The sequence below is a fragment of the Dermacentor albipictus genome, chromosome 3 (genome assembly GCF_038994185.2).
Source record: "Dermacentor albipictus isolate Rhodes 1998 colony chromosome 3, USDA_Dalb.pri_finalv2, whole genome shotgun sequence".
Lineage (NCBI taxonomy): Eukaryota > Metazoa > Arthropoda > Arachnida > Ixodida > Ixodidae > Dermacentor > Dermacentor albipictus.
Genome location: NC_091823.1, coordinates 29665210 through 29691798, shown reverse-complemented (window position 1 = coordinate 29691798; position 26589 = coordinate 29665210). Strand labels below are relative to the sequence as shown.

Sequence of the window (26589 nt, the reverse complement as noted above, 5' to 3'; positions counted from 1 at the left end):
TTCTACATACCTACAGAAGCCTAATGGGAGTATGTGTGTGAAAAACAGGGTCTGTTGCCAAGTTTGATTACCAAGTTTAAGAATAAATAGGCCCCAGCCCACAGTTTGCTCCTTGTAGACCATCAGCTGTCATTTCCAAGTCATTAAGGAATGACACAGGAGCACAAAATAACTTTTTTTTCACTCCTCATCCAAGCCACAGCATCAGTACCGGAGTGCCTGAAAGCCACCCCAATGCATGAAACGCCATCAGTTGCAAGCACCACGGTGGGGAAAAAGGAGGCAGCTACACCTAACGCTCTCTCTGTGCAAATGAGACGGCCGAAGCACAACCTGCCAGTGTGCACAATCTCAGAGGCCATGCTGTGCCAAAATACGTCTAAAGAACTCAAATGACCAGTGCTCTTCTAAAACACGATGGAGCAAAGATGACCTCCAGGAGACAAACAAGAGCCCACAAAAGTGCTCACAAAGCACTCTTAACATCGACACTGGTGATGCCATCAGGGCTGGAAAGGTACTACTGTAGATGCAAGCATTTCCAAGTGTTGCTCCTTAACTGCCAAACAGCACAAGTGCTGTAAAACATATGCCATTCTTTTTTAAAGATGGGCCTAAGAAAATTCTAAGGAAATTGTCTGTGCCTTATAAAAGCACACATAACTGGAAGTGCATATTGTGGCACTGGCAACACAACGCTAGTGTCATTGCCAATGCCCTGACAAGATGGCAACAGACCTGTTCTTGCTGGCAATAAATGTGCCACTTGCACCGTAAAAGCATGAGCAATAATTTTCTGACCAGGAAAATCAGAGCAATGCTGCTTTCTTTTGTTACAAAATCAGGTGCACATGAAATTTAGGTGTACAATATTTTTTTTTTTTTCACACTGTGAACACACGAAAACTGGGTGCGCATTATATTTGGGGGTGTGTTAGAATTGTAAAATTACGCTGTAACTGTGCACCCAGAACTCCAGCGTGGCTTACATGTCCACAGGGGTGCAGTCTTCCAGTGGTTGTTGTCGTGGGTGAAGCAGTTCATTTTCTCGAGGTTGCACGTCGTGTTTTGGAACTTTGACTTGCGGCGAAATTTTCGCTCCTTACGCCTCAGTTTCTCTTCCTTGGTCCTTGCATGCTCACTACCGAGATCTTCTTGGCTGAAAAAGCAGTCAACGTGGCCAAACTTTGGACATGCAGGAATGTGTGCCCGATTATTCAGGAACCTTCAGAAATATGTATTTAAGCCCGAATATTCGAGAACATATGCAAATATTCGGGAAATATACATATATTAAAGAATATGCATTTTTCGAATCGAATACATTTAACATAAAAATGTTCTATTCGTATTCGAAATTTCGAATAGCAGTCACACTCCTCTACATATTACCGAATGGCCAACGAAAGCAATAAACAAATGTTTGGTACACTGGCTTAGCTTTGTTTAGTGACGCAGACCATATTTTTGTGCACATAACCTGCACTAAAATTGAAAAAAATGCAACAGTAATGTGGGGGTGTCGGTTATATACAAATTTAACCTTGAAGTGTGGCTTCAAGGCAATGTGCACTATACTGCCGTGAAGCCACACCTAGAGGTAAAGTTCTCCACCATTTAAAGTTTCATTGCATACTAGGAAACCCCAACCTCTCCCCACCCCTGCGCGTTGAAGACCCCTCTTTCATGCTTGCATTATCTTCTCTTTATGGGTTGCTATTTTGCATTTAGTAGTTAGCAAATAGCACACGTGGCGCCGGTAAACCCACACATCAACCGTTTGTGTCTCAACATGCATCTAGATCCCAATAGATGTGCTCACTATATCCATTTGGTTGCCGCGGAGCCAGTCAGGAACAAATAATCCAACACTATGTAGGTAACTTGAATGACTATAGCTCGCAGGTCATAAAGAAGCACCTTTCATGCTGTTTGCAGACAGCATGAAGCATTATTCTCAAAATACTTACCCCCGACAGAATAAATAAATTGCTGCAGAACCCAGCTACAACGATTCTCCAAGTTATCTGCGGTGAACAACAGCAACCATGCGGCCTCACAGGCATGTAGCACAGTATCATGGACAGCACAAAACATGAAAAACAAAACTACTGTTTGTTGCCATCGCTGTAGACGAAGCTGCTGTCATTACTGACGTGATCGCAGATGGCAACTACATTGCATTTATGAAGGCTTGCAACAAATGCGGTGTTATGCGCAGAGGTAAACGCATGAATAAACGCTATAATGGCGCAAATAGGCGTGAAGCATTCAGTCATTCCTCTCAATCATCTACGAGTTCGGCTGATGACTATGGCAATGCGGGCTCAGCTGCTTCATTTCAGTTAGACGATAGCGACGTTCTCGCCTTCTGCACCGGGCATTTTTGGTGCGCGGACATATAAATCCAAATCAACGACAGTTTGATTCCACTAAGAAATGCATACGCCTGCCGGGAACAGAGGACGAGTCCCAATATCTGATTATTCAAATTAACAAAAGCCAAATTAATGAGCTTTTGCTGTATAACATGAATATCGGAAGATAGGTGCCACTTTGCAAGACATCATCATCATCATCATCAGCCTGGTTATGCCCACTGCAGGGCAAAGGCCTCTCCCATATTTCTCCAACAACCCCGGTCATGTACTAATTGTGGCCATGCCGTCCCTGCAAACTTCTTAATCTCATCCACCCACCTAACTTTCTGACGTCCCCTGCTACGCTTCCCTTCCCTTGGAATCCAGTCCGTAACCCTTAATGACCATCGGTTATATTCCCTCCTCATTACATGTCCTGCCCATGCCCATTTCTTTTTCTTGATTTCAACTAAGATGTCAATAACTCGCGTTTGTTCCCTGACCCAATCTGCTCTTTTCTTATCCCTTAACGTTAAACCTATCATTCTTCTTTCCATAGCTCGTTGCGTCGTCCTCAATTTGAGTAGAACCCTTTTCGTAAGCCTCCAGGTTTCTGCCCCGTAGGCGAGTACTGGTAAGACACAGCTATTATACACTTTTCTCTTGAGGGATAATGGCAACCTGCTGTTCATGATCTGAGAATGCCTGCCAAACGCACCCCAGCCCATTCTTATTCTTCTGATTATTTCTGTCTCATCATCCGGGTCCGTGGTCACTACCTGCCCTAAGTAGATGTATTCCCTTACGACTTCCAGTGCCTCGCTGCCTATTGTAAACTGCTGTTCTCTTCCGAGACTGTTAAACATTACTTTAGTTTTCTGCAGATTAATTTTTAGACCCACTCTTCTGCTTTGCCTCTCCAGGTCAGTGAGCATGCATTGCAGTTGGTCCCCTGAGTTACTAAGCAAGGCAATATCATCAGCGAATCGCAAGTTACTAAGGTATTCTCCATTAACTTTTATCCCCATTTCTTCCCAATCCAGGTCTCTGAATACCTCCTGTAAACACGCTGTGAATAGCATTGGAGAGATCGTATCTCCCTGCCTGACGCCTTTCTTTATTGGGATTTTGTTGCTTTCTTTATGGAGGACTATGGTGGCTGTGGAGCCGCTACAGATATTTTTCAGTATTTTTACATATGGCTCATCTACACCCTGATTCCGTAATGCCTCCATGACTGCTGAGGTTTCAACAGAATCAAATGCTTTCTTGTAATCAATGAAAGCTATATATAATGGTTGGTTATATTCCGCACATTTCTCTATCACCTGATTGATAGTGTGAATATGATCTATTGTTGAGTAGCCTTTACGGAATCCTGCCTGGTCCTTTGCTTGACAGAAGTCTAAGGTGTGTCTGATTCTATTTGCGATTACCTTAGTAAATAGTTTGTAGGCAATGGACAGTAAGCTGATTGGTCTATAATTTTTCAAGTCTTTGGCGTCCCCTTTCTTATGAATTAGGATTATGTTAGCATTCTTCCAAGATTCCGGTACGCTCGACGTTATGAGGCATTGGGTATACAGGGTGGCCAGTTTCTCTAGAACAATCTGCCCACCATCCTTCAACAAATCTGCTGTTACCTGATCCTCCCCAGCTGCCTTCCCCCTTTGCATATCTCCCAAGGCTTTCTTTACTTCTTCCGGTGTTACCTGTGGGATTTCGAATTCCTCTAGACTATTTTCTCTTCCATTATCGTCGTGGGTGGCACTGGTACTGTACAAATCTCTATAGAACTCCTCAGCCACTTGTACTATTTCATCCATATTAGTAATGATATTGCCGACTTTGTTGTACTATCTCATCCATATTAGTAATGATATTGCCGGCTTTGTCTCTTAACGCATACATCTTAACGCACTGCAAGACAGCTAGCACCTTATTACCAATTCAATTGATGGCAACAGAATGCCACCATAAATTTATACTGGCTATTGGGAGAATGTACAAGCAGAGCAAATGCAGGCAGATGGTAGAGATAATAAGCTGTGACTGACAACACGGCATACCTGTCCTTTACAAGAGTGCCCCGCTGGCCGTTAGCACATTGGCACTGCCTTGGCATGGAGACTTCCTCCTCGTATTCTCTGTCATCGCCTTCGTCATCATCACCTTCTTCGATGTCCCTCGCCCTGCCTCCTCTTGCCGTCACGAGGGGGACCTCAGTCGGCAATGGCAGCAGGTGCTTGTGATGGCGGTGCTTAGTCTTATGCTTCTTGAGAGTCCTCCGCAGCCCTTTGAGCTGTTCTAGCTTCTGTCGCAGTCGACGGATGAGAGCGTCAATGTGCTCCTTCTTCTGACGCCACAGCCGCTTGGCGTTGTGGTTAGGCCGCGCCGGCCTGCCATCTTGCCTATTGCCACTACCACCACCAATTCCTTCCCCGGCAACAACGCACCAGCGTTCACTGGGACTGCACTGGCTGCTGCCGTTGCGTTTGGGAACTGGCTCGTCACCCAGGGCACCTCCCCACGACTGGTCTCCACTGCCGTTGGTATGTGCTAGCAACTTCATCTGCAAAACAAAATTGGAAAATAAATATTTAAGATGATGGGCACACAAAGTCAGATCCATGCAGACATGAGTGCTTAAAGAGCCAGATAACAAATAGATATTTTACATGTCAATCCTGTGAATCAACATGCAATCTCATGAAAACCTGTTCGACCCAGTGCATTTATTTATGGGAAAGCATAATGCACAATGCTTAAGTACGCTCAGCTATAAAGCTAGAGTCGTTTCAAATACTGAAGCTGCACAAGTGTAATGACCCAAGTGCAGTGAAATATAATATAAATGTGGCAATTCCAATACTCTTAGAATACGCAAACAAACACTTTTTATAACTTCAGTAACAAAGTTACTTTACTTACTTTACTTAACTTTACCAACACATGTAAAGACAGTGTGCTGCTGCTAGCATCTTTTGTTTCCTGTCATCTCTTGTGCAAGGCATTTGTAAACAACAAAATTTTTGGAAAGAGATCATTGTGGCTGCATTTGTGTTTCAAAACACAAGGTCACTGAAAAAAGAAACTCGCAGTTTTTGCAAAAATAGACAAAGATAAAGATAAAAACACCGATGCACCACCTATGCACACCATACAGATGGTAAACCAGCAAAGCTGAAATGCGCGGCCCTGGTGTTTATGTTGATGTCGACATTGTTGCTGCTCTGCTGCGTGGGCCTGAACAGCCAGAACCTCGGCCTGACGTTCCCACTGGTGACCTTGCTCGGCGTCGGCGCTGCCTTAGCTCCGCTTTGGAAACGAGCTCGACCAAACAAGCTGCCGGATCGGCCTGACATTGCCGCTCCCGATCTTCTGCCAAGGCGTTGGCATGGCGCCGACGAGATCTCTCCTGCTCCTGCTCTCAGGCAGTTGCTCCTCAGGAGAAAGGACGATGCGTGGCTGCCCCATTGCTAAGTTGGCGAGAAAAACTGCTGCACACACGTTCTGCTGCAAGATAGAAACAACATCACTATCGGCCTAGCCAATGGCGTGCCACACCTTCTGCCAGAAGGTTTCTGTGGTGGGACCAGGATTGTTTTGCCTAGGCATATACAGCTTCGCTGCAAAAATTCTCGGCACCAACCGCACAAACGCGCTATTCCCACTTCTCGTACATTCATTGTCGTCTTCTTCCACAGCTGGCTCCATTGTGTAAAAAACTATCATCAGTGGCAATGCTTGAGCGTCATCGTCTTCCACAGCTGGCTCCATTGCCGCTCATCATTCCAGTGTAGAATTTCACTTCTCTTCTGTCGTCGTAATGGGGAGGCTGCATTTATGAAGGTATGAGCCATTGTTTAAAGGGGTATGAGCTTTAAGGGGCTTCTGTGGTCGGACCGCGAGCGTTTCGGTCTAACCACCCGAGTCGACGCCGACTTTTCCAGCGCTGATGCTCGCTCATTTCACCGGTCATGGCGGGACAGGCTGGTGTCTTATCAGGAGATCCTTGATCATTATAGACATGTGAGGGCTAAGTATCCTGCAGCACACCGAACTTTAACTAAGTGGCAATCGTTGGCATGGCGTTTGCTCCAGACCAACACCTTCCCTAATCCTGCAGCCTACAGCCGCTATTACCCAGGACTGCTACAGCCATATGCGAAATTTGCAAAGGCAGAGCAGACCTTCAGCACATGGTTTGGTCGTGCACCCTGAAACGTAGTCACATCCAACAGAAAGAATACTATTCTTTAGAAATCAGGTCTGCGCAGCAGTGGGAGACCGTGCTGCTCAGCTCCGATCCGGCAGTGCAAGTCCGACTCGTCCAGATAGCTGAAGATGCCACTGGGGCCCAAGGACTCCTGGCTGCCGCCTCAAGGGGGAGGAAGACAGGAGGATGTCCCACCTCTTCACCTTCCCTTGACCCCATCCAGAACACACAATAAAGTTGTTCTCTCTCTAGCCTAGGCATACACAGCTTCACTGTAAAAGTGCAAAGCTTTGACAGTGATTACAAGGTTTGGCATTGCGCTACAGCTCTTTGGATCGTACTCTAACAAGAGGCAGGCCAACATGTTGGCATGACACAACATGCAAGGCAACTGCTGCAATGTAGCAGAAACATGCCCTGGAAGCTACCAGCTGTCTTGCAATGTCGACGTAATGAGAAGGATCACCAGTAGCCTTGTATGCGTCGCACCTCAATGGTGCATGAGATGAGATTGACAGAAAACCGTTGGAGCTTGTCAGTGCCCAATGAAAAGATTATAGATAGTTCTTGTTAGCCGTTCACTATCTTTTCTATTGGGACCAGTGTATATGCACAGCTGCACAGTAGGAACGCTAGTGTGAGTGTGCTCCCACCGGCAGAAGAAGGGAGAACGCTGCCCTGGCCCCTCTGCCGAGCTGATCAAGTGGAGCATGACATCGCATACACATTGTGCGTCCACTTGACTCTATCGTTTTTGCAACCAAACACACTGCATGCTGTTCGCATCTTTGGAAATCTTGCAACCCCTGGCATGCACCCGACGTATATATGTCGTCAATATTGTGACAGCATGGCAGTGGCAGTGTGAACGTCCTTCGAGTGTCCATATAATCGCTATAACAACGAAAATGAAATTCTCCCAACACATTCTCCACAAAATGCAAAAAGGCTGTGCATACTTTTCAATGTAACCGACCACACAGCATCCCTGAACTCAAAGCTTAGTGTCACAGCTGCATGAAAATTTATCGTATGTATCTTTTTGCGACTTCCATACACCAAGATCGTTTGCAAGGATGAAGACATTATCTATAATCTGTTACAGTAGTTTCGTGCAGCGGAACCAAGACTAGTGACCTGCAAGCACAGATTCTTGCACAGAGATATGTAGTGTTCGGAACTTTCGGACAGTTCGGAACCCATTGGACAACCAAATGGCCTTCACAAGTGGTCTTGTTGGCAGTTTACGTGGTAGCTTCTCTGCAGGTCGCAAGGCATTTTATTGTGCGATTTTGCTTTGTTCTTTAACAACATATTTATTGAGGCTCTATGCTACTAAAAATGAAGTTCTGCACTTGTTTGAATGAAGACATGCAAAGAACAAAAAAAATTAGTGCAACAGTGCCGTAAACACGTCAATTTGCATTTAAGAAGTATAAACAATTAATTGCTTTGACAGTGGCTAAATTCATACGTGTAGTCGCCGCTGCTACAACACTGTAGAAGACTCCTTTCCAGGTAGTGATTTGTCCTTCATAGAAATGGCATCCACAAACTTGCTTGAGTGGTGTCATTCCAAGCTGCTCTTTCATGGGAAAGGAATGAATAAGTTGGCATTCAACATGCTAGGAACAGTGGGGAAGGAGTGCAGTAAAGTGCACAAGTTCTCATTAAAAAGTCGGCTATACTTGCGAAGGTCAGCAAGCACATCATGAACATGTGGATGTTACAAGAGGGATCAATAGATGGCGCCACCATTCAGTGTGACACACTGGCCGAGTGGTCCTTTTGCCTCTGCATCTGGCGTTTTTGCAACCCTATTTCACCGCTGCATTTCGTAATACTTTCAAGACTTCTGTCTTTTTAGTGTCAGTGCGAAAATGAAAAGAACTTTCCACCACTGCTACAGTGAACCTTGTTAAACCGTAGTTGGCCGGAGCTCCGAAAAAGTATATACTAAAACAGTAGTACTGCTTAACCGAAGTAGCACGAGATCGCCCACTACCCTGTCAAAAACAGAACTCGGAGAGAGTGCGATGAAAGGGCAAAAACATGCAGTATTTATTCACTTCGCACAACAAAAGCCCGTTATTTTTGTTTGATGCTGCGGCGGCTTAGCAGTGACGACAGCAGCCTCGAGCTTACAGAAGCTGCGAGCCAGCTTTTCAGCCAGCCCCCTCTTCTCAGCAAACACTCGCATGGCAGATTCCTTGCTGGCGTTGTATATTCTCCGTGTATGGACGCGGTAGCGCTGCAGAAGTTGCGGGGCGCCATTTTCATTACGCCGTGCTGTTCTTGTTGCAACGACTGCATTCATAAGGCTGATGTAACTTGCAGCTTCTGCCACTGTCGGGCCCGAATCGCCGATGCTGTCGCTTTCCATGTCATCCTCATCACTGTTGTTAGGCAACATTTTGGCAACAACAGAGGCAACGATGGCGAAAATTCAAACCTCGTAGCTGACATATCTTCGCGGTCGCAGCAGCGCTGCTGAGAAACTTCTTTGCATTCCAAATGCTACACACTGTAGACAACAGTAGAACCCTGTCGTGTGCCATCACTGACTTCTTCGTGCCACATTCGATAGCACGAACGATGGCTAATTTTTCTTCCCGGTGTTTTTTTCACCAAAGCTTCAGCATGACACAAGTCCTTGCTTGCACAATGCTGAAATGATGTTGATGTTGATGTGGCTTCATCCACAAGCGCACAGGGCGCTTGGAGGCAATTGTTCCGAACTCTGAGGCTTGTTCTGATGGGTGGCCTGATGGGGATGATACATCGCTGTGATTGCGCAACAAAAACTGGAAACACTATGTGTTGCCTGATACATGTGCAATAAGCTGGTACGGTTTACGTTGATACAAAACGTATTATGTTCAATAGCCACTGAGTCGGGGATTTAACTATACTACTTTTAAAATGAAACTACTGTTTAAGCAGGTATGGTTAAACGAGGCTTTATCACAACAGCTGATCTCGCTACGCAGTTGCAGTCTTGTAGATGCTGTCACCACTTGCACTACAGACAGGTAGATGTCTAAATGTTAGATTGCAAGGACGCAGCAATAAAGTGTGCAAAGGGCAGTAAGGGTTTCTAGGTGTGCATTGTGCACAATGCAGCTGTTTCCGCTGTTTGAAAAAACCAGCATCTTAGCTAGGCATCCTAATGAAAACACTAGACTTATCATTGAAGCAGCAGTGATCACTAAAGGTGACTCGGTTAGTAAGCCGTCAATTGCATTAACAGATTGGTTTAACAGATTAACAGATTAACTTGGTTTTCTGAGGTCGCACATGTGCAATCGTTCATCTTTAGGAGGCGGTCATGGTTCCTTTGAATTTTGAATGCATACTTATGCCGATTTAGTGCTCGAAGGGGGGGGGGGGGGGGGTGCTTTTGTCTTGGTATATATGTGTGTTAACATAAAAATCAGTTGGATGTCAGTGCTTGTCTTCGTCTTTCTTTTGGTCCTTCTGTCTATGCACACGCTCTAAGTGATGTCTGCAATGCACTACAGTGCTCGCTGCAAGCAGATGGACAGGGTGCGGAAGGGCACATTTAAGATTGTTTGACCCCCTGATTGGTCGAAGAAGTGTGAAGCTTCCACAGTGCTGCACAGTACTGAAAAAGAGTACTGACAGGTCTAGCCTTGCAAAGGCATGGTCGCGACTGCTCCACTCTAGTATCTCCATTTAAAGTGTGGGGCTGAACACTATACTATGTTAAACATAGTGAGAGCAGGTTCTATGTCAATTAAAACAAACAAAAGAGATCAACAAGGCAACAACAACAAGCAAAAGTAAGACACCTCCACACAACCAAGTCCGTTCTGTACTAACTGAGCGGTTCTGGGATGTCACAGAGCAAGTGATCCAACAAGGAGAGTCTCGTGCTCCTTGACAAACTCTGAACAGTCTAACAAGTAAAGTTTTGCATCACCATGACCATCCCAGAATGATCACATCAGTGAACAGTCTAGCAAGAAACGGTTTGCTTCCCCATGACCATTGTATAATGGTCACGTCAGTGAGTTCTGTGCTCGCAGTTCTACTAAATGAATTGATGGACGACCACCTTTGATGTGTCCCTGATACAAAGAATGCATATGGTGTTCAGCAACACAACCAGAATGCCATTAGTAAGTTAGCAACTCCCGACTCACCTCCTCTTCAAGCAGCTCATCTGCTGTTGCCCTCAGAAAAGCAGATACAGCCTTGTCGTCTGTCAGGTCAAAGCCTTCTGTCACTGCATCTGCGTGGCGCTTCAACCGGACCGCCATGAAGACAGGCCTGAAGGCTGGCATAAGGGAAGGATCACAAATATTATTCATTTTCACACGGCCAATAGTAATAGCCAATACTGAAAAAACTGGTTCATTACCAATAATACAACCACAAAGCATGATCAAGCAGTGAACATAGTGCTCAGGGGCAGAAGTTTTCATAAAAGATAAAGCTCTTCCAAGAAATGGGAAATCTAGGTAAGCAAACATCCTATCAAAATTGCCTGTCTGGTCATGCTAACTAATAAAAATATTGATAACATTTGTACATTACCAACCAAAAGGAGGAATTTATGAACTCTGATGTTTCGAAGCAAATGCTGCTCCTTCCTCATGGATTAAGCGATGGATGGTGGCAGGGTAAGCGTTTCAAAGTTCTTGATAACAGGGGGAGGGAAGGGTAAAGACGGATAGACAAGGGTAGCTTTATGTGAGTGGTGCTATTTACCATTAAGCTATCACTGCGGCAAGGGTGGTGGTGGTGGCAGCGGCTGAAGACAGGCTGTCTACTGTAAGCCAATCCATACAAGCTACTTACACTTCCAAGTCAAACCATCCAGCAAGGAACAACGCACAAGTTGTCATTACTCTACAAAAATGAGCAGGAACTCATTGCACGCTGCAATCCCACAGAAAGAAAAAATATGATTCCTTTGAAATCAGAAAGAACGGCTAATAATATGACTTCATTCAGAAAAGCAACACCAAACTACAGAAGCTACAACACTACATTTCACCTCATCCTCAGAAAAAAACTTCCCTCCCATATGTTAAAGGTGCCAGTGAAGCAATTAGCTGAATCTTGAAGGAAGAGGGCCTAAACATCATCCGCAAGTCAACAAACACTCTGAATAGTGTCTGAAAACCATGCCCCGAAAGCCCCATGCCCCGAACGAAAAAACCATGCCCCGAAAGAAAAGACTCAAGCCATTGCTTACAAAATCGGGAAGCCAAAAGATTTAACGAACCATCATACAACACAAAAACCATGTTACAATCTTCTCTCGAGTCCGTAGTGCCATTTCCAAACATTTAGAAAATGCTATCCACAAAATTGCTTTCGATGAAACTGAAATTCTACAGAGACCAACTTTTAGAATAAGCTATTAACCCTTCTCAGCATTTTTTTTTTTTTCTCGGATATTATAAAACGACCACAACAGTTTATTTCTGGTTGTGCAGTAATAAAAAAAATGACACTGACAATGGCCAATGATCTGCAGGTAAGGTCCTGCCGTTCCTATCTGACAAAAGAAATTTAAAAAGGAAGCATGGTAGCACAGAAATGTCGAAACTAACCGGTTCATCAGTGGCGTTGGAAGGGGTTAGTTCAGTTATGGCACACATAGGGCATGTCAGATAACATCAATAATTCCAAGAGCAACCTCCACACAATATATATGTCCATGGCCTGTGCATCCCGACAAAAAAGAAAGAAAAGGGTACCATGGCACAACAATGATAGCCTCCTGTCATTAGCCACCAACACTACCACCTTTGTCCCCGTACCTCTTTCTCTCTCCTTTCGATCTTTACCATTTGTCAAGCCTTCTAGGACACAAGCTTACCAATCCAAATAAAACTCCCCACCCAGCTGCTGGCATGATCGTGTGATCGCACTCTCCAGGATCAGTATTCTCCACTTCAGTAGCAACGGTAGAGTTGCTGAGAGGTAGAATCTTGGACTGCCAATCTGTTCTTATTCTTTGTAATTTTCTCACAAAGGATTTTGAGGTTCCAGCGACGGATGGCAGCAGATACCGATGGGAATAAAAAACAAACAGGAAAGTGATCCCGTAATAGCTATCAATGTAATATTACTTGGAAAATAATTTGGGGTGAGCAAATACTTCAACATCACTGAATCAAAACGAATATCTACTGTGTGATATATTAGGTGTAGAGACATGCGCAGTGCCACATGTCACAAACGCTGCGGAGCGCCTGGTGCTCGATGCCGCCCAAGCATGTGGTTCAGTTCACTTTTTGGCGAAAAAGGAGCACTGAGCACACCAGGGAAGGGGCCATCCCAACTGACATGGTAGTGGACTTGGTCACTGCGAGCGCTCCCCAACGCCGGCCCAATTCGGGGATCCCGCACACCGCACCCGAATGCTGCACTTCGCAGGACAGTGTTACATCGGCCTGGTCCAGGTTTGTCGATACAAGGTTAATCCAAATTGGCAGGACTGATTGAATTGATAACACTATGTGGACAGAGGAAACAGCAACAAAAGAAGTGCGTATTTCGTTAAGTGAGAAAATGTGTGAAAATCATGCCAATTAGCTGCTGATAGGTCTGCAGATCGTGTTATAAATATGGAAACAAACTTCACACTGCTTCAACAGCCGCCAATCTAAACTGCACGTGTGATCTTGGGATCAATCACTGATCAACCACTGGCACAAACATATTAGCAGCAAGCACTTCCCGATGGCCCATTACCATACCAATCAGAAGTGATTCTTTTGTCACAGCCACACTACAGCACTGTTTTGTCGCAAACTAAATTTACAGTTTGGTGACAAATCAATGCATATCTATTTGCAGCAGCCGCATGAGTCAGAAAGCCAATAAACCACCTCGCAAGTGAGAACGAGTGCATGGAGTGGCAACAAATTTGTTCACAGCCACCTTCTTCGTGACACACCACCACAGTGGCATCTTGTTCCCAATGTTGTTCCTAGATCCCCATTGGTCTTTTTTTGTGGCTTTGAGCAACTCGTCACAAGACTAGTTACATGGTAGGCGTAAAAGTCTCCTGGCCGGTTGCATACGTTTGCGCTGATGGTGGATGTACGAGGGGGAGGGAGGTTGTCACGCAAATTTGGCATGACCCTCCAGATTTCAGAATCTTTGATTAGCAGCAAATGACACCAAACCTGACAATGAAACGGAATGGACGGCACTTGCACTTTACCGTCGGTGCCAGCTACACGCGGAGCAGTGATCGAGTCACATTATCCACGGTCCTGTCGTAACCCACCTGTCGCGAAGTTGGTATAGCCCTTCTGTATTTAGGACAAAACAGGAAAGCAAAGCTTTCCTATATTGTCACAAAACACACGATCAAATTGATAACCATTGATATTCAGTACAAAAAAATTGTCACTAATTAGTTTTAGAGGCAAAAAATTCTATTCAACTGAAATTCTATTAACAAAAAAATATTTTCCAGACCTTCGTGTACCAGAACTGAGTCGTAGTCAGTGCTGGCATACTAATTTCGTGTTCTCTTTATTAAGAGCATACCCCACAGTCACCTTGATTCCGGGTACCCAAGTTGCTGAGAGCTGGTTACATTCTTGTTATGCAAATCTAGGAGACTCCTGTGCAAGTACAGTACCATATTTTCTTGCACAAGATTTGCAAACATTACGTTTTCTGAAAGATGTTCTAATATTCTATATGTGATTCAACGTTAGAGTTTTATTTCTTGATTCAATTCAATATTCGATTGAATATTTGATTCGAAATCTACTAGTCAGCATTCGCACAGCCCTAAAAATAATGTGCACTTGCTGTCAGACACTGCAGTAGCCAAATAACAACAGCGCAATGATGGTAAACAAGCCCACATTCTGTAAAATGGCAAGTATACTGGCAGGAGATTGAGTTCATCTCTTTCCTTTCAAAGACAGCTAGGCCTTTGAATTTTCATTTGGCTACATTCATCCACTTGTCACATTAGTGCTAAGGAAGAGAGAGAGAGATCAAGCTTATTTAGAAAAAAGTGGAAAGGTTGATTTAGAAAATCAAACTTTGTCACAAACGAGTTTTCCTCACAACAGGTTCCCAAGGCCAACCATTGTCAATGACAACATTGATATGCTAAAACAAAGTTTACGAGACCTTTCTACAGCTTACACTGCTTCACATGCTCTCGAAGAAACTTCCGTTGCTGCTTGCGTTCTTCTGGCGTGAGCTGGGAGTTAGTAGGTGGCTCCAGGCGATGGGCAGCAAGCATAGTCTGGCTTGCAGACGACGTAGCAGGGGGTAGCTCTTGGACGGTGTGCGAATGCTGACCGTGGTGGTGATGGTGGCGATGTTCCTTGGGCTTCTTCAGCTTGACCCCGCTCGGCACTGGAATCTCACCAACGTCCACTTCAGGCAAGTGGTCCTCATTGTGCTCCTTGCAGACACAGGTTTTACGGTGGTGGAGCCGCTGGTGCTTGCAACGGCGCATGTGCCAACGCCTGCCATCGTGAATGCACTCCCATTTCTGAAAGATACCGAAATGAACAGGCACACGGTGTATTGATGCTACAGAGACAAGAAAGGTTCACCTTGAACACGTGTGAAGTTTAATGTACCGAAACTTCACAGTGGGTTATGAGGCATGCCGTAGTGAAGGGCTCCGGATTAACCTTGGCTGCATAGTGTTCTTTAACGTGCACCTAAAACACAGTACATGAGTGTTTTTGCATTCTACCCCCACCGTAATGTGGCTGCCGTGACCGGGAATCAGATCCACAACCACATGCTCAGCAGAGGAACGCCATAGTCATACATTGTGATAGACAAGAGCATGTGAATGGAACATGTGTGCTATGGCATCATTTTCACAGTCGCACATTATCTGGTTAGGGTGAGAGGTAGCATAGGAATGTAAAGAGGGGGGGGGGGGGGTCATGTACCATGCTTCACAAGCACATCAAAGATTTAAAAAAAAAACATTAGGTAGTCAAAATTAATTCAGAGACCCCCAGACAACATCCCTCGTAACCCAATGTGCAGTTTCGGAATGTTAAACACTGCAATTAAATTTTTAATGTGCAGTGGATGCATGTCTTTCACCATCCCTATTAGAGCAAGGTATGCAAGGTCAGTAACGTGGAAAGCTGGGCTAGTTGGTGAGCGATCATAGTACCTTGCTGGTGAAGCAGCGCACAAACACGGACACAGTGAAGACAAGTGTCGTCTATTCCTGCTTGTCTTCACTGTGTCCGTGTTTGTGCGCTGCTTCACCAGCAGTGCAAGGTCACAACACAATTCAATTTTACATAAGTGGCATTTGTCAGGACAACGTAATGATTCCATTCCAACTAGGGGTGTGCGAATATCTAATTTCACTGCGTTGAATCGAATAGTGAATGTTCGAATAATTAAATTCGCAAATCGAATATCTAATGTTCGAATTCTCGAACATTCTGTATACTCAGTGTAAGGACCCGCACAGTGCCCCACATCACATGTGCCGCAGAGCCCCTTGTGCTGGATGGCGCACAAACGAGCGCTTCACTACGTTGTCAGCGCGGAAGGCGCGCTGCAGGCACCACGGATGGGCCACTTCGGCTGACGCGGTGGCGAACTTTGTCACTGCGAGTGCTCCCCGCCATCGGCCCGATGCGGGAACCGTACACTGTGCCTGAACGCCGTAATTAGCAGGACGGCACCATGTCAGCCGGGGCCACCTTTGTCAATACAAGGTTCATCTGGGTCTAAAGGACTGATCGAAGAGATAAGGCGACGCGGCCAGAGGGAACGTCAACAAACGCTGTGTGTATTTCGCAACGTGCGATAGCATGTGAGCAGATGGGGCTGATTAGCCGCCGATAGGCATGCTGATTGTGTTGCACATGCGAGCCGACGAACTACAAGGCTTTGGTAGCCGTCAATCTAGCCCCCACATGTTATTGCGAGACCGATCACTGATGAGCGGGTGGCTCATCAGTGATCAAGCATTCTACAGCGTCAAGCATTCCACGCCGGCTTGCGACCCATTACCACAATGGCAAGCGTCGAATTTTCGTCACAGCCACACTGCCTCGGCCATTAGGCTTAGTCGCCGCTGCTTCATTGGGCATTGGCGATTAAAGTTACGGTTTGGGGCCGAATTGACACAGATCTGTTTGCAGTAGCCACATGACACTCAAAAAGCTGACAAACCACCTCGCAAACGGAAGCGAGGGATGGCGAATGAACAAGGAGGAGGAGGCGGCGGAGGGAGGTGAGATGTAGCGAGTGTTACAAACTTGCCGTGAACCTCTAGATTTCAGATTCTCTGACAGGTGTCGAATGATGCTGAACCTAACAAGTGTATGGCACCTGCTCTTTCAGCACCTCCTAGAATTTTCTAGGTGGCTTTGGCTCTTTATCATCGGTGCCAGCTAAGCACAGGGCGGTGTTCGAGTCACGTGATGCATGGTCCTTTCGTCTGTTGTGCAGATTGGCCTTACGAAAATCCATCTGCCATAAAGTTGGGAAAGCCCTTCTGCACCTTGGAGAAAAACAGGAAAGCACAACCTTCTAAGCAATAAATAAAAGATTGCTGCAACACACAAGGTCCACTATTAAACTGAGAACCTGATTGGTATGCAATACAACAGAATGTCACTAACTCGTTAGCGTAAGCAGAAATAAAACACTTGACTCTGTTCAACAGAAATTCTGTTTATAATATAAAGAAATTTTCCAGACCTTTATATGTTAGAAATGAGCTGTAATCAGTGCTGGCATACTAATTTGGTGTTCCCATTAATAAGAGTAGACCATACGGTATATCCCAATTTCTATGTACTGTTATGTCTCAAAACAGCAATGGACATTCCTTAGCAGCCATGCAGACGGCGATCGATGGGCCTGGCATAGATTGTGACACACAAACAAAGGAGCTCATTTTGAGGTGAAAACAGCCGCCGTCCTCCGTGGGAGCGGTAACTACCATTAAGACCACTCTACCTTACCCCGACAAACTGACCACAACGGAAAACCCACTAATTGATGAAAGGGGCCAACGTCGAGGACTACCGTAGGCACTGCATCAACTTGAGGTTCCCAGATTGCCACATGGTTGCCTCATATGCGGGAGTAATCACACAACATTGGAGGAGGAGTCCAGCGGAACAGTCTGTCGTCATTGGTGGGATTTGGCGAACGATTCGAAAATTGTGACTGGCCGAGACACAGTGATCGGATTCCCTAGTTTAGTCACCTGGAGAAACGAACTGCTTAAAAAGCAAACACTTTTGGTGCAGTGACATGCCATGAAACCTGCTGACATGTGTGTCCTGATGTGCCCTGATGTGTGCTCAGACCTGTACGGCTCTTACATGGAGTGGGCTTCCATATCAGGAGCCAGGGTAAATAATGTAAAATAAACCCTTTTCCTTTCACTCCTACTCCCGTTGTACTCATCCCTGTGCTTTGAGGATGCCTGGCCTAAATGCTACCTAGAGCCACAACAGTACCTATGTTGGGCTTCCACATCTGGAGCCAGTGTAAAAAATGCAAAATAAACCCTTCTTCTTTCCCTTCTACTCCCGTACATACTCATCTCTGTGCCTGTAGAATTCCTGGGCTAAATGCTACCCCGAGCCACGACAGTACCTATGTTAGTCATAGTTTGCTACATCCTTGTTGTGCAATGCTAGGAAACCACCCGAGCTGTGCAGCACCGTATCTTCTTGCCCAAAATTTGTAAGCATTAGATTTTGAGAAAAATTTTCCAATATTTGATTTGATGTGGTTTTTTTTTCTTTCTTTCTTGATTCGACTCTATATTCAATTCTAAATCTACTACTCTGTATTTATACACCCCTAAATTCAACCCTTCTTTCTTGTGCTTCGTCAGTGGCCTGAGCATGTAAACAAGCATTCATGTGCTCTGCCCTCCTACATGCACAAATCCATGGCCAATGAGTTACTGACAGTAAGTGCAATTCAATGTCACCTTCAAAGAGCAGTATCTCTGCATCAGTGTTTCAGACGCAACCACACAGTTATTTTAGCCCAGTCTTATCAGTATGTTATCTTACTGACACATTCAAGCATTCCCATTCAGATTTCCGACGTCGACAAAGGATAATGCATGTTGTAATAAAGTTATCCTCTGTCACAGATAAGTTACTTGGTGAAAAAAATTGCTACCTGATGTGGCTGACATGGCGAAGGGTGTCTGCCAGACATACACTTCACGTGCAGGTTGCGCTCCTTGGTCGAGTTGTAGGTTCCATCATACATGTGGTCCTTCGACACTTTGCTGAATAGGAATGTGGGAGAATAGGTAATGTAGTTACCAAACAATATAATCTGCAAAGAATATAACTATTGGGAAACGAGTCACACTGCACAAGTACAGAAAATTTATTAAAACAGCAATGCATCATGTTACTGCATCTTAATCAGATGATGAAACTCGAGCGTCACTAATGCATGCATTCACATTTTGTTTTCATGCTTAATAAGTTTAATAAGGTTGTCTACTGGATTTTCGCATCTGCTCTAGACTATTTACCCTTCCCTGTGGCCCCTATCACACTCTCTATAAAACCAATATAAATTTGAAGTCATCGGGACCTCCAAAAATCTTCGAATTAGGCGGGTTTTCAAATTAACCGAACACAAAAGAATGCAACCCAGGCAAAAAATTAATTATTAATAAATAAATTAATAAATAATTAATAAATAATAGCAATTGCTACGTGGCGTCAACTCACAGCTCCGAATAGCCATCATTTTGTCGGGTTTGCGGTGAAATGGGGATCTGGAATTGCCGCATAGCACCCGAAATCTTCGAATTAACCGGGTTGGCCTAGGCCACCACTTCGAATTATTTGGTCAAATTTACATTGGAAAATACGAGACCGCAGAAAACTTTCAAATTATTCAGGATTTCGAATTAACCAAGTTCGAATTAACAAGCTTTTACTGTATAACAGTAACTAAAATTTGAGACACGATATGGTGCCACTAAATTTTTCAGACATGAGCCGCAAGGATGGTGGCAGCTTACAATAGTGCCATTCAGGTTGCTGCTCATACCCTGGCTTTTGTTGGCAAGCTGTTTTTTGGCATTGTAAGTGCCGTCACCAGGTATAGATCTGCACTGACTTGGATCTTAATTGTAATTTCTGTCACCGACATACAATGAAGCATAGCTGGTTAGGCCTAATGGCTGAGGCAGTGGGCAGCGTGACTGTAAAGTAAATACACCGCTCAGCAAGGGGGCGGTAGATGGCAAGCTGCCGTAGGGAAGCTTGCCAGCTAACATGTTTGTATGAAGAGGTCATTAGCAGACAGGTCAGAGATAAAGCACACTGCCTAAAATAACAGCCATACTAGAAACAGCCTTTGGCTTCACATAGACAAACCGCAGCAACAACCACGCATGTGCCTACCAAGTTTGTTTGTACACTTATTGGACGCGAAGGAACAAGCTCACTCGTACACAGAAAATGTTAAGCTGAATCTGCGCAATAAAGCCTTAACCGCTGGCATCGCACCATGTCACAAATCACATCTGCACATTGCGATGCCCAACACGCATTGGGCTGTGCAATACATGTAGTCAATTGCAAGATGTGTGCACTGCATAGGCCATCATAAAATTTCACGTGGATATTATTTTACGAAGCAAAAGTCTGCAAAAACAAAAATATATATTTTTTTTGCGCCGCTGGCATCATGAAAGATAAAATTTATTTTTCATTGTAATTTGCTTTCTCAGACTGCCCAATCTTTTTCTTTTTTTTGCAGCTCCATCACTGTCCGAAAAGTCAGTCAGCGACTGCAAATAAAAAGAAATGCGTGCATGCTCACAGAAGAAAAATAAGCACCATTTCCCTAAAATTCTGTTAAAAACTAAACAGACAAGTTTTCAAGGTTCATAGTTGCAATCTTGAGGTCACATGCTCTTACCCTCTTTCAATCAGAAAGCTGTCTCGCCATGATTTCCTCCGTTTTATCTCAGTTCGCCTGTGGCCACTTCTAGATTAACAAAAACAACATGCAGAAAGGACAAAATTAATTTCTTGGAGTAGGTTTAGAAGATGCAAGTTCAAAAAATGGTGACAGTATTCAGAAGAGCAGGCAAGAGCAACTGAAAAATACTTCCGAGAGCAAACTTGTACTACTACAATGAGAAAATGCAGTGCTGACGTAACCACCAAGAACAGCATGCTGTCAGAGAGTTGAGTAGTAGGGCTTACAGATGACCTCCACTGTTATAAACAGTAATTTACAGTAGAAATGAATTCAACATCTTGGTGGGGCAGTGCAAATGACAAATACAAAACCAACCATTACCAACTTGATTACCAACCAACCATTACCAATGATTTGCACTCGTTTGAGCCAGTATAAGCAGCATGCCCTTCTGAAATAAAATTCAGTTGATAATTAGTGCGCGTCCTGTTGTCGCTCTTGTACGTGTCAATCCAGCGCTAGCACTAAGGCTGTAAACGCAACTGAGCGTGTACGCAGCCACGCACCCTGCTTTAGAGGTAACCTGCCGTGTGTGCAAAGAGTGGGCGTGCCGAGATGGTGTGACATCACGTATGTTGTCTTCCCAAATGTTTAATATTGGAGGTTGCGTAATCTCGAGTTTCAGTGACCCGTTGGGGCGAGAGGCAGAAGAAGCAGTTGCTCCCTGCTACGGCGCTTTTCATGATAGCGTCGTCCCAGTGCAGATGACACTATCGGCCGTGGGGGCAGAGTGCAAGCGAAATATCGCGACGTGGCATGAAACCGTATCTTACATCGCCAACTCCCAAATTTATCAAAATGAATTGTTTTCTCATTCAAATTAGCTTTTTTCGATTGCCCAATAATTCAGAAAACTCTGTGGCCCTTTTCTGTGCAAGAAAGATCGATTGGTGACTGTACTTATTTGCATAAAAGGTCGAATTTCTACACAACAAAATTTTGATATAATGAAGCAAATTGCCCTTTTTACCTACGTCGTTATGTCAAGGTTTAACTGTATACGGCCGACAGCACTCTTAGCCCCATGCAATTATAGCGAGCTTGGCACAGCAATAGAAACACTTGTCAGCGACACGTTCAGCATTTTTCAAAAGTCATACTATCTCCGAAAGTGATCGCCTAAGAATACCACCCAAGGAACGCTTTGACTCCTCCTAAGATGACGATGGGTGAAAAGAACTAGTTTCAGAATTGTCATTCCTCGAAAAAAAGGTAAATTGTTTTTTCCCATTTCTCTTGTGTTATATTTGCACCTTTTTTTTTTTCTAATGTGACTGGAAAGTAGACCCTCGCATTACAATCGCAGTCATGTTGCATTCAAGTAAATATGGTACAATAAGCTCTTCAATAAATATACCAGCTTCACGTGTCATGCCCCTCCCCTACTACTGCACCCTCCATTAGGTATTAAATGAGGCCTGTCTCTACTGTCTCCACATGAGGACACTGTTGCTAAATGAGTGAAGGATTTAGGAATGTATTCCAATCCAAGTGGTGATTGTTGCAACACTTCCAAGGACGTGCTGGGCAACATAACATGTGTATGGTATACATTAACATTCATAGAACATTAGTTTCAATGCAAGTAGTTTGGTCAATATTGTTTCATAATGTAAATATATTGCTGTGTGTAGCATACAACATGCTAACAATAGTTGCGTATTTCACTTACACTCTTTTATTACAAGGTCCAAATTTTTTCTATGAAGGCCTGGAACATGCACACAACAAAGTCACAATGGAAAATCTGATGTAATGCTGTGAAACTGCCACTGCATGCAGTGTTACTAATGAAAACAGCCACCACGTATCAGCTCGGTAAGGAACATCAGTGTACCTGGCCTGAGCAGCCGCTTTCGCCTTCTTGGAACCATGACCGTAATGGCTGGCTGGCTGGTTTGAATACCATATTTACTCGGATCTAACGCGCACTTTTTTTTTTCGGATGTGCGTGTGCATTAGAATCGAGTACAACCCTAAATTTGCATTACCATACTGCCATCTGGGTTTCAATATGGCCACCTTGTACGCACTTTAAGCCTAATTGCCGTAGCTTTCTCCATGTGCTGTAGTATGTGTGCCCAGGTTAGTCCACCATCTGTCTTCCTGTTTTGTGTGTTTACTTTATCAGCATGGAAGTGCTGACTTCGAAGGCACCCAGAGTTCAATGCGATGGCACAATTAAAAGTAAGGTGATCACATGTGCGGAGATGGACGGAAATTGGGTCACATCACGGGCATTCGGAGTTGCCGAAACTTGCGTGTGGGACTGGTACAAACAAAAGAAGAGTCGTTCAACTCTGGAGGCTGCTGCGTACAACAAGGCTGCACACGGGTCCTAATTCGAAGCGATTTGTGATGGGGACGGAGTCTACGTGTCTAGGCACACCTGGGTGTGCTCTCATCCCTTAGTTCACGAAGGTCAATTTGCTCGCTCCTGCTACCGTTCTTCGTCACTTTAGTATTTTGATAGCGAGTTTCTGCGGTCATCGAGCGACATGTTCATGGTTGCTTGTGTGCACATGACACGATGCTTCTTAATATATTTATTAAGCAAATGTTTACAAGTTTATACGGCTGATAAAACTACTATCTTCACTTTGTATAGTTCTTTACTAATTTGGCATCACAACTGATGCTGCCTTTCTAACTAAACTGGGACTTCTTTTTCATTCATCACAACTTTAGTGCACTGGGAGTAAATCTTTGTTTTTCCAAATGAGAGAAATTTGTATTTCTGAATGAAAGCCTGAGGAGTTTTTTGTTGTTTTTGGTCACGATGAACAGGTGCATGTTACAAGTGAGGGAGTGTTAGAATCTAGTAAATACAGTAAAGCTTGGCTGCTGCAGCTCCCTCTTGGGCTATTTCTACAGTAAGGCAGAGAACATGCTACAATTAAGTTACTTCTGCAAGGTCGAACCTGTCATCTGTTCAAGGCACTGCCCATCACAATACTAATACTAATAAATTCCCACAGCACAGCATTTACAGCCCGATAAATGTGCCACACAGGATTGAAACTTCTTGGGGGCAGTTAAAATGCCAAATGAATGAAGGCACCACAAACTAAATGTCTATTTTCCAAAAGCTTCATCAGTGAAATTGTCCAAGCAAATTAGGCAGTCCTTCTTTGTTGGGAATCCTGAACAAACCGTACTAATGTATTTTCCAGCACAAAAGAAAATAACAATGAACAAATAGCAAACCTCACGGAATCGAAGGCATCTTCCAAGATGGGAAATATCGACTTGCCGTCCATATGCTCCGGAACATCAATGCCAGCAATATCTAGAAAGGTTGGTGCTAAATCAATATTCAGTACAATATCTTTTAACCTGAAAGTGCAAGTCAAGAAAAGAGTATTACCTTGCAGGGTTTATAAGTAGTATGGCACAATACATAACAAGGCTTAAGCAATGTAACACACATGCAATGCTAAAAATGGTATGCCTAGCAGAAACTGGCAAGGCATGTTCTCCTCAGACTAAACAAAATCCTAGTAACGCAATACCTTGTAAAGTTAACTATTATTGACAACCGGTCTCTTACGAATCTGAAGAACTACTGCCTTGATCAGCTAGCACATATATATGTGTTCACAGCAACATCTCCATATACGTGGACAAAGGGTCCATTTCTCCAGTTTCCTCAGGCAAACACATCTTTTGCTTCACGTAGACGCATAGGCACAGACTTAGCATCACATGACGGTTTGTTGCCTTCACTTTTCATCCTGGATCGCTGCATCCCCAGGTGGCATTCCGAACATACTACACATATGTTTCGTGGTCGGTAACGATGCAGCAGCATTTCTCACACAAAATATAATTTTTTTTAAGAACTAGTGACAAGAAAATATTTAAACTATTTACATACAGTAATGCCACCTACATCTAGCTTTATGTTACACCAGAAAACTTGAACATTTCTTTTCCTGTTTAATATTCAATATCATGAAAGCATAGGAAGATATTAATATAGAAGCAACAGGTAGCCTGTAGTTTGGCAGAAAAAAGAAAAAGAATAAGGCCATGAAAGGTTGACCAGTACTTTTGTTTTTACAATGGAAATGAAATCTACTACTGTAGTGAAGCAAGGTCCATCTTTCTAAGTATGGCCCTCAGTGCATGTTCTGCGCTATTGCCCCCATTGCAGCAGCTTCATAATTTCTGTGGAAGTTAGTGGGTTAAGGGGGGATATGGGGATCAAAGCTAACTTTTTTATTTACCATCCGATTTTGATTAAATTTTGCACGGATGTTAATAATATCACATAAACAAAACTGTGAAAATATGGTGAAAATATGGCTGCAATATCTGAAGTACTTCTTTGTTTACAAAATTGTTCTGCTTTCATTTTTGCAAAATGCCTGCACACCTGTATATTGGTGCTAGGAGTTCAAACAAACTTTGATAGCACTCCTATATGTATCCTCTACACAGTGACATTCCTGTAATTTTTTTAGCCTAACGGATTTTTTTAATATTTTCATTCTTTTGCAGCTACTTCAGTTGCATGAAAATCGAGACTGTGAAAACAAAATATAACAAATTATTGAAGCAACTATTTTGAAAACAAAACATGTCACTGTGTGCAGTGGTGCGCAATGAGTGTAACAAAACAAACGGTGTAAAAATATTCATAACGGTGGCTGAGATATTGGCTTTGCAAGTTGACCTTGGTGGTAGAAAAAAGTTTTGAGAAAAAGGTGTTAGAAGTTTTGGGCCATGTTTATTCGACTAGAAACCACCGGCCTTGTCGGTACAGGAGTCAGGCTGCTCTCTTGGCTTCTTGGATCTTTTATGCTTGCTTTCATGTGCTTTTTGTGCCCTCTTCTTGCGCAAGGCATTTTTCTCAGCTGCTCGACTCGCTTGAGTCCGTCGCCACCGAGCATGATCCTCCAGCCGCAAACCCTATCTTCCGTTCGGTTGCCGGAACAGAACGAAGTGACGCGCGGACAGTGGCGGCGGTCATATTCAACACTTTTGACAAGATGAATTGTGACTCAAGATGCGACTGCATGGTGCGACCGTTGCTGATGCACGGTTCGTCTTCACGGCCGCAGACGCACGCGCTTGGACCGCACTTTCGTCGTTCATCTCGGTGACGGCGGTGGCACAATCGGGGTACGTCGCGGAGCATTTACAGGGCGTTGCAGGCCCGGAAGCATCGGAAAAGGCGGTTATTAGTTCGGTATCATCATCACTGGAACTCAAGGCTGCAACAGCCTGCGAATTGCCCGGCAATGCGTCGACAGTCTAAGCTTGCGCGCGGACGCAACTCTGCTAGGACTAATCCATCGGATGTTCGGCGGCTTGCGCTTGCGGCTGCCGAAGCGGCGCTTGGTCGCGTATTTCGTCGTCCACGCCCGCCAAGTCATGCTCGAAACCACAAAATGAAATAGAAAACTCAAATCCGATTAAAGCGATGAAGCGGCGGCGTACCTCGAATATCCAACACGTAAACAAAGGGGTAGCAGCCAGCGCGCGAAGAAACGGGAGAAGCAGACGCCGCAGCAGCTCGCTTCCCGACCCGGCCAATGGGGCGGCTCACAGAACGCACGTGACGGAGCAAGCCAATCGGCGGCCGCGACAAGCAGCTCCGCGACCTTCAGACTTTTTGCTTTTTTATGCTTGCCCTTCTCTCTATCAGGAAATGAAAGAGAGGAGTCAAAAAGCGAAGAGGCGCGCTTTTCAACGGTACCAGCATGGCCGCGCCGCGTACTGCCGTTCCGGAGCTAGGGACGCTCGAAAACCGCGACTTTTCCACCGATTTTCACGAAATTTTCGCTGTATTGCCTTATGTATATATTTATTTATGGTACTTAGCAGTCGTTTTCAGCGGAAATACTTGGAAAACTTATAGAAAAGGGGTCAAAGATTCGAAATCTGCAACTTTCTAAAAAGTGATTTTTGGGTCGTTTTTCCGGAGTTGATCCCCGCGTCCCCCCTTAAGTCAATGCAGGACTGCTTTTTGTAGGCAGGCAAACACATCAGTGTCATTAATTTGCCACTGTT

General features: G+C 44.4%; 1 protein-coding gene across 1 annotated transcript in view; it reads right to left on the bottom strand.

Moving 5' to 3' along the window:
* Sulf1 (Extracellular sulfatase Sulf1) overlaps window positions 1-26589 on the bottom strand; it is a 74513-nt gene that overhangs the window by 15598 nt on the left and 32326 nt on the right. Inside the window, exons 7-13 of the mRNA XM_065441714.1 lie at window positions 23779-23907; window positions 20506-20574; window positions 18736-18847; window positions 14734-15088; window positions 10746-10879; window positions 4430-4932; window positions 990-1159 (exon numbers count right to left, since the gene is read on the bottom strand). Coding sequence (XP_065297786.1) covers window positions 990-1159; window positions 4430-4932; window positions 10746-10879; window positions 14734-15088; window positions 18736-18847; window positions 20506-20574; window positions 23779-23907 — 1472 coding nt within the window. The remainder of the gene's footprint in view (window positions 1-989; window positions 1160-4429; window positions 4933-10745; window positions 10880-14733; window positions 15089-18735; window positions 18848-20505; window positions 20575-23778; window positions 23908-26589) is intronic.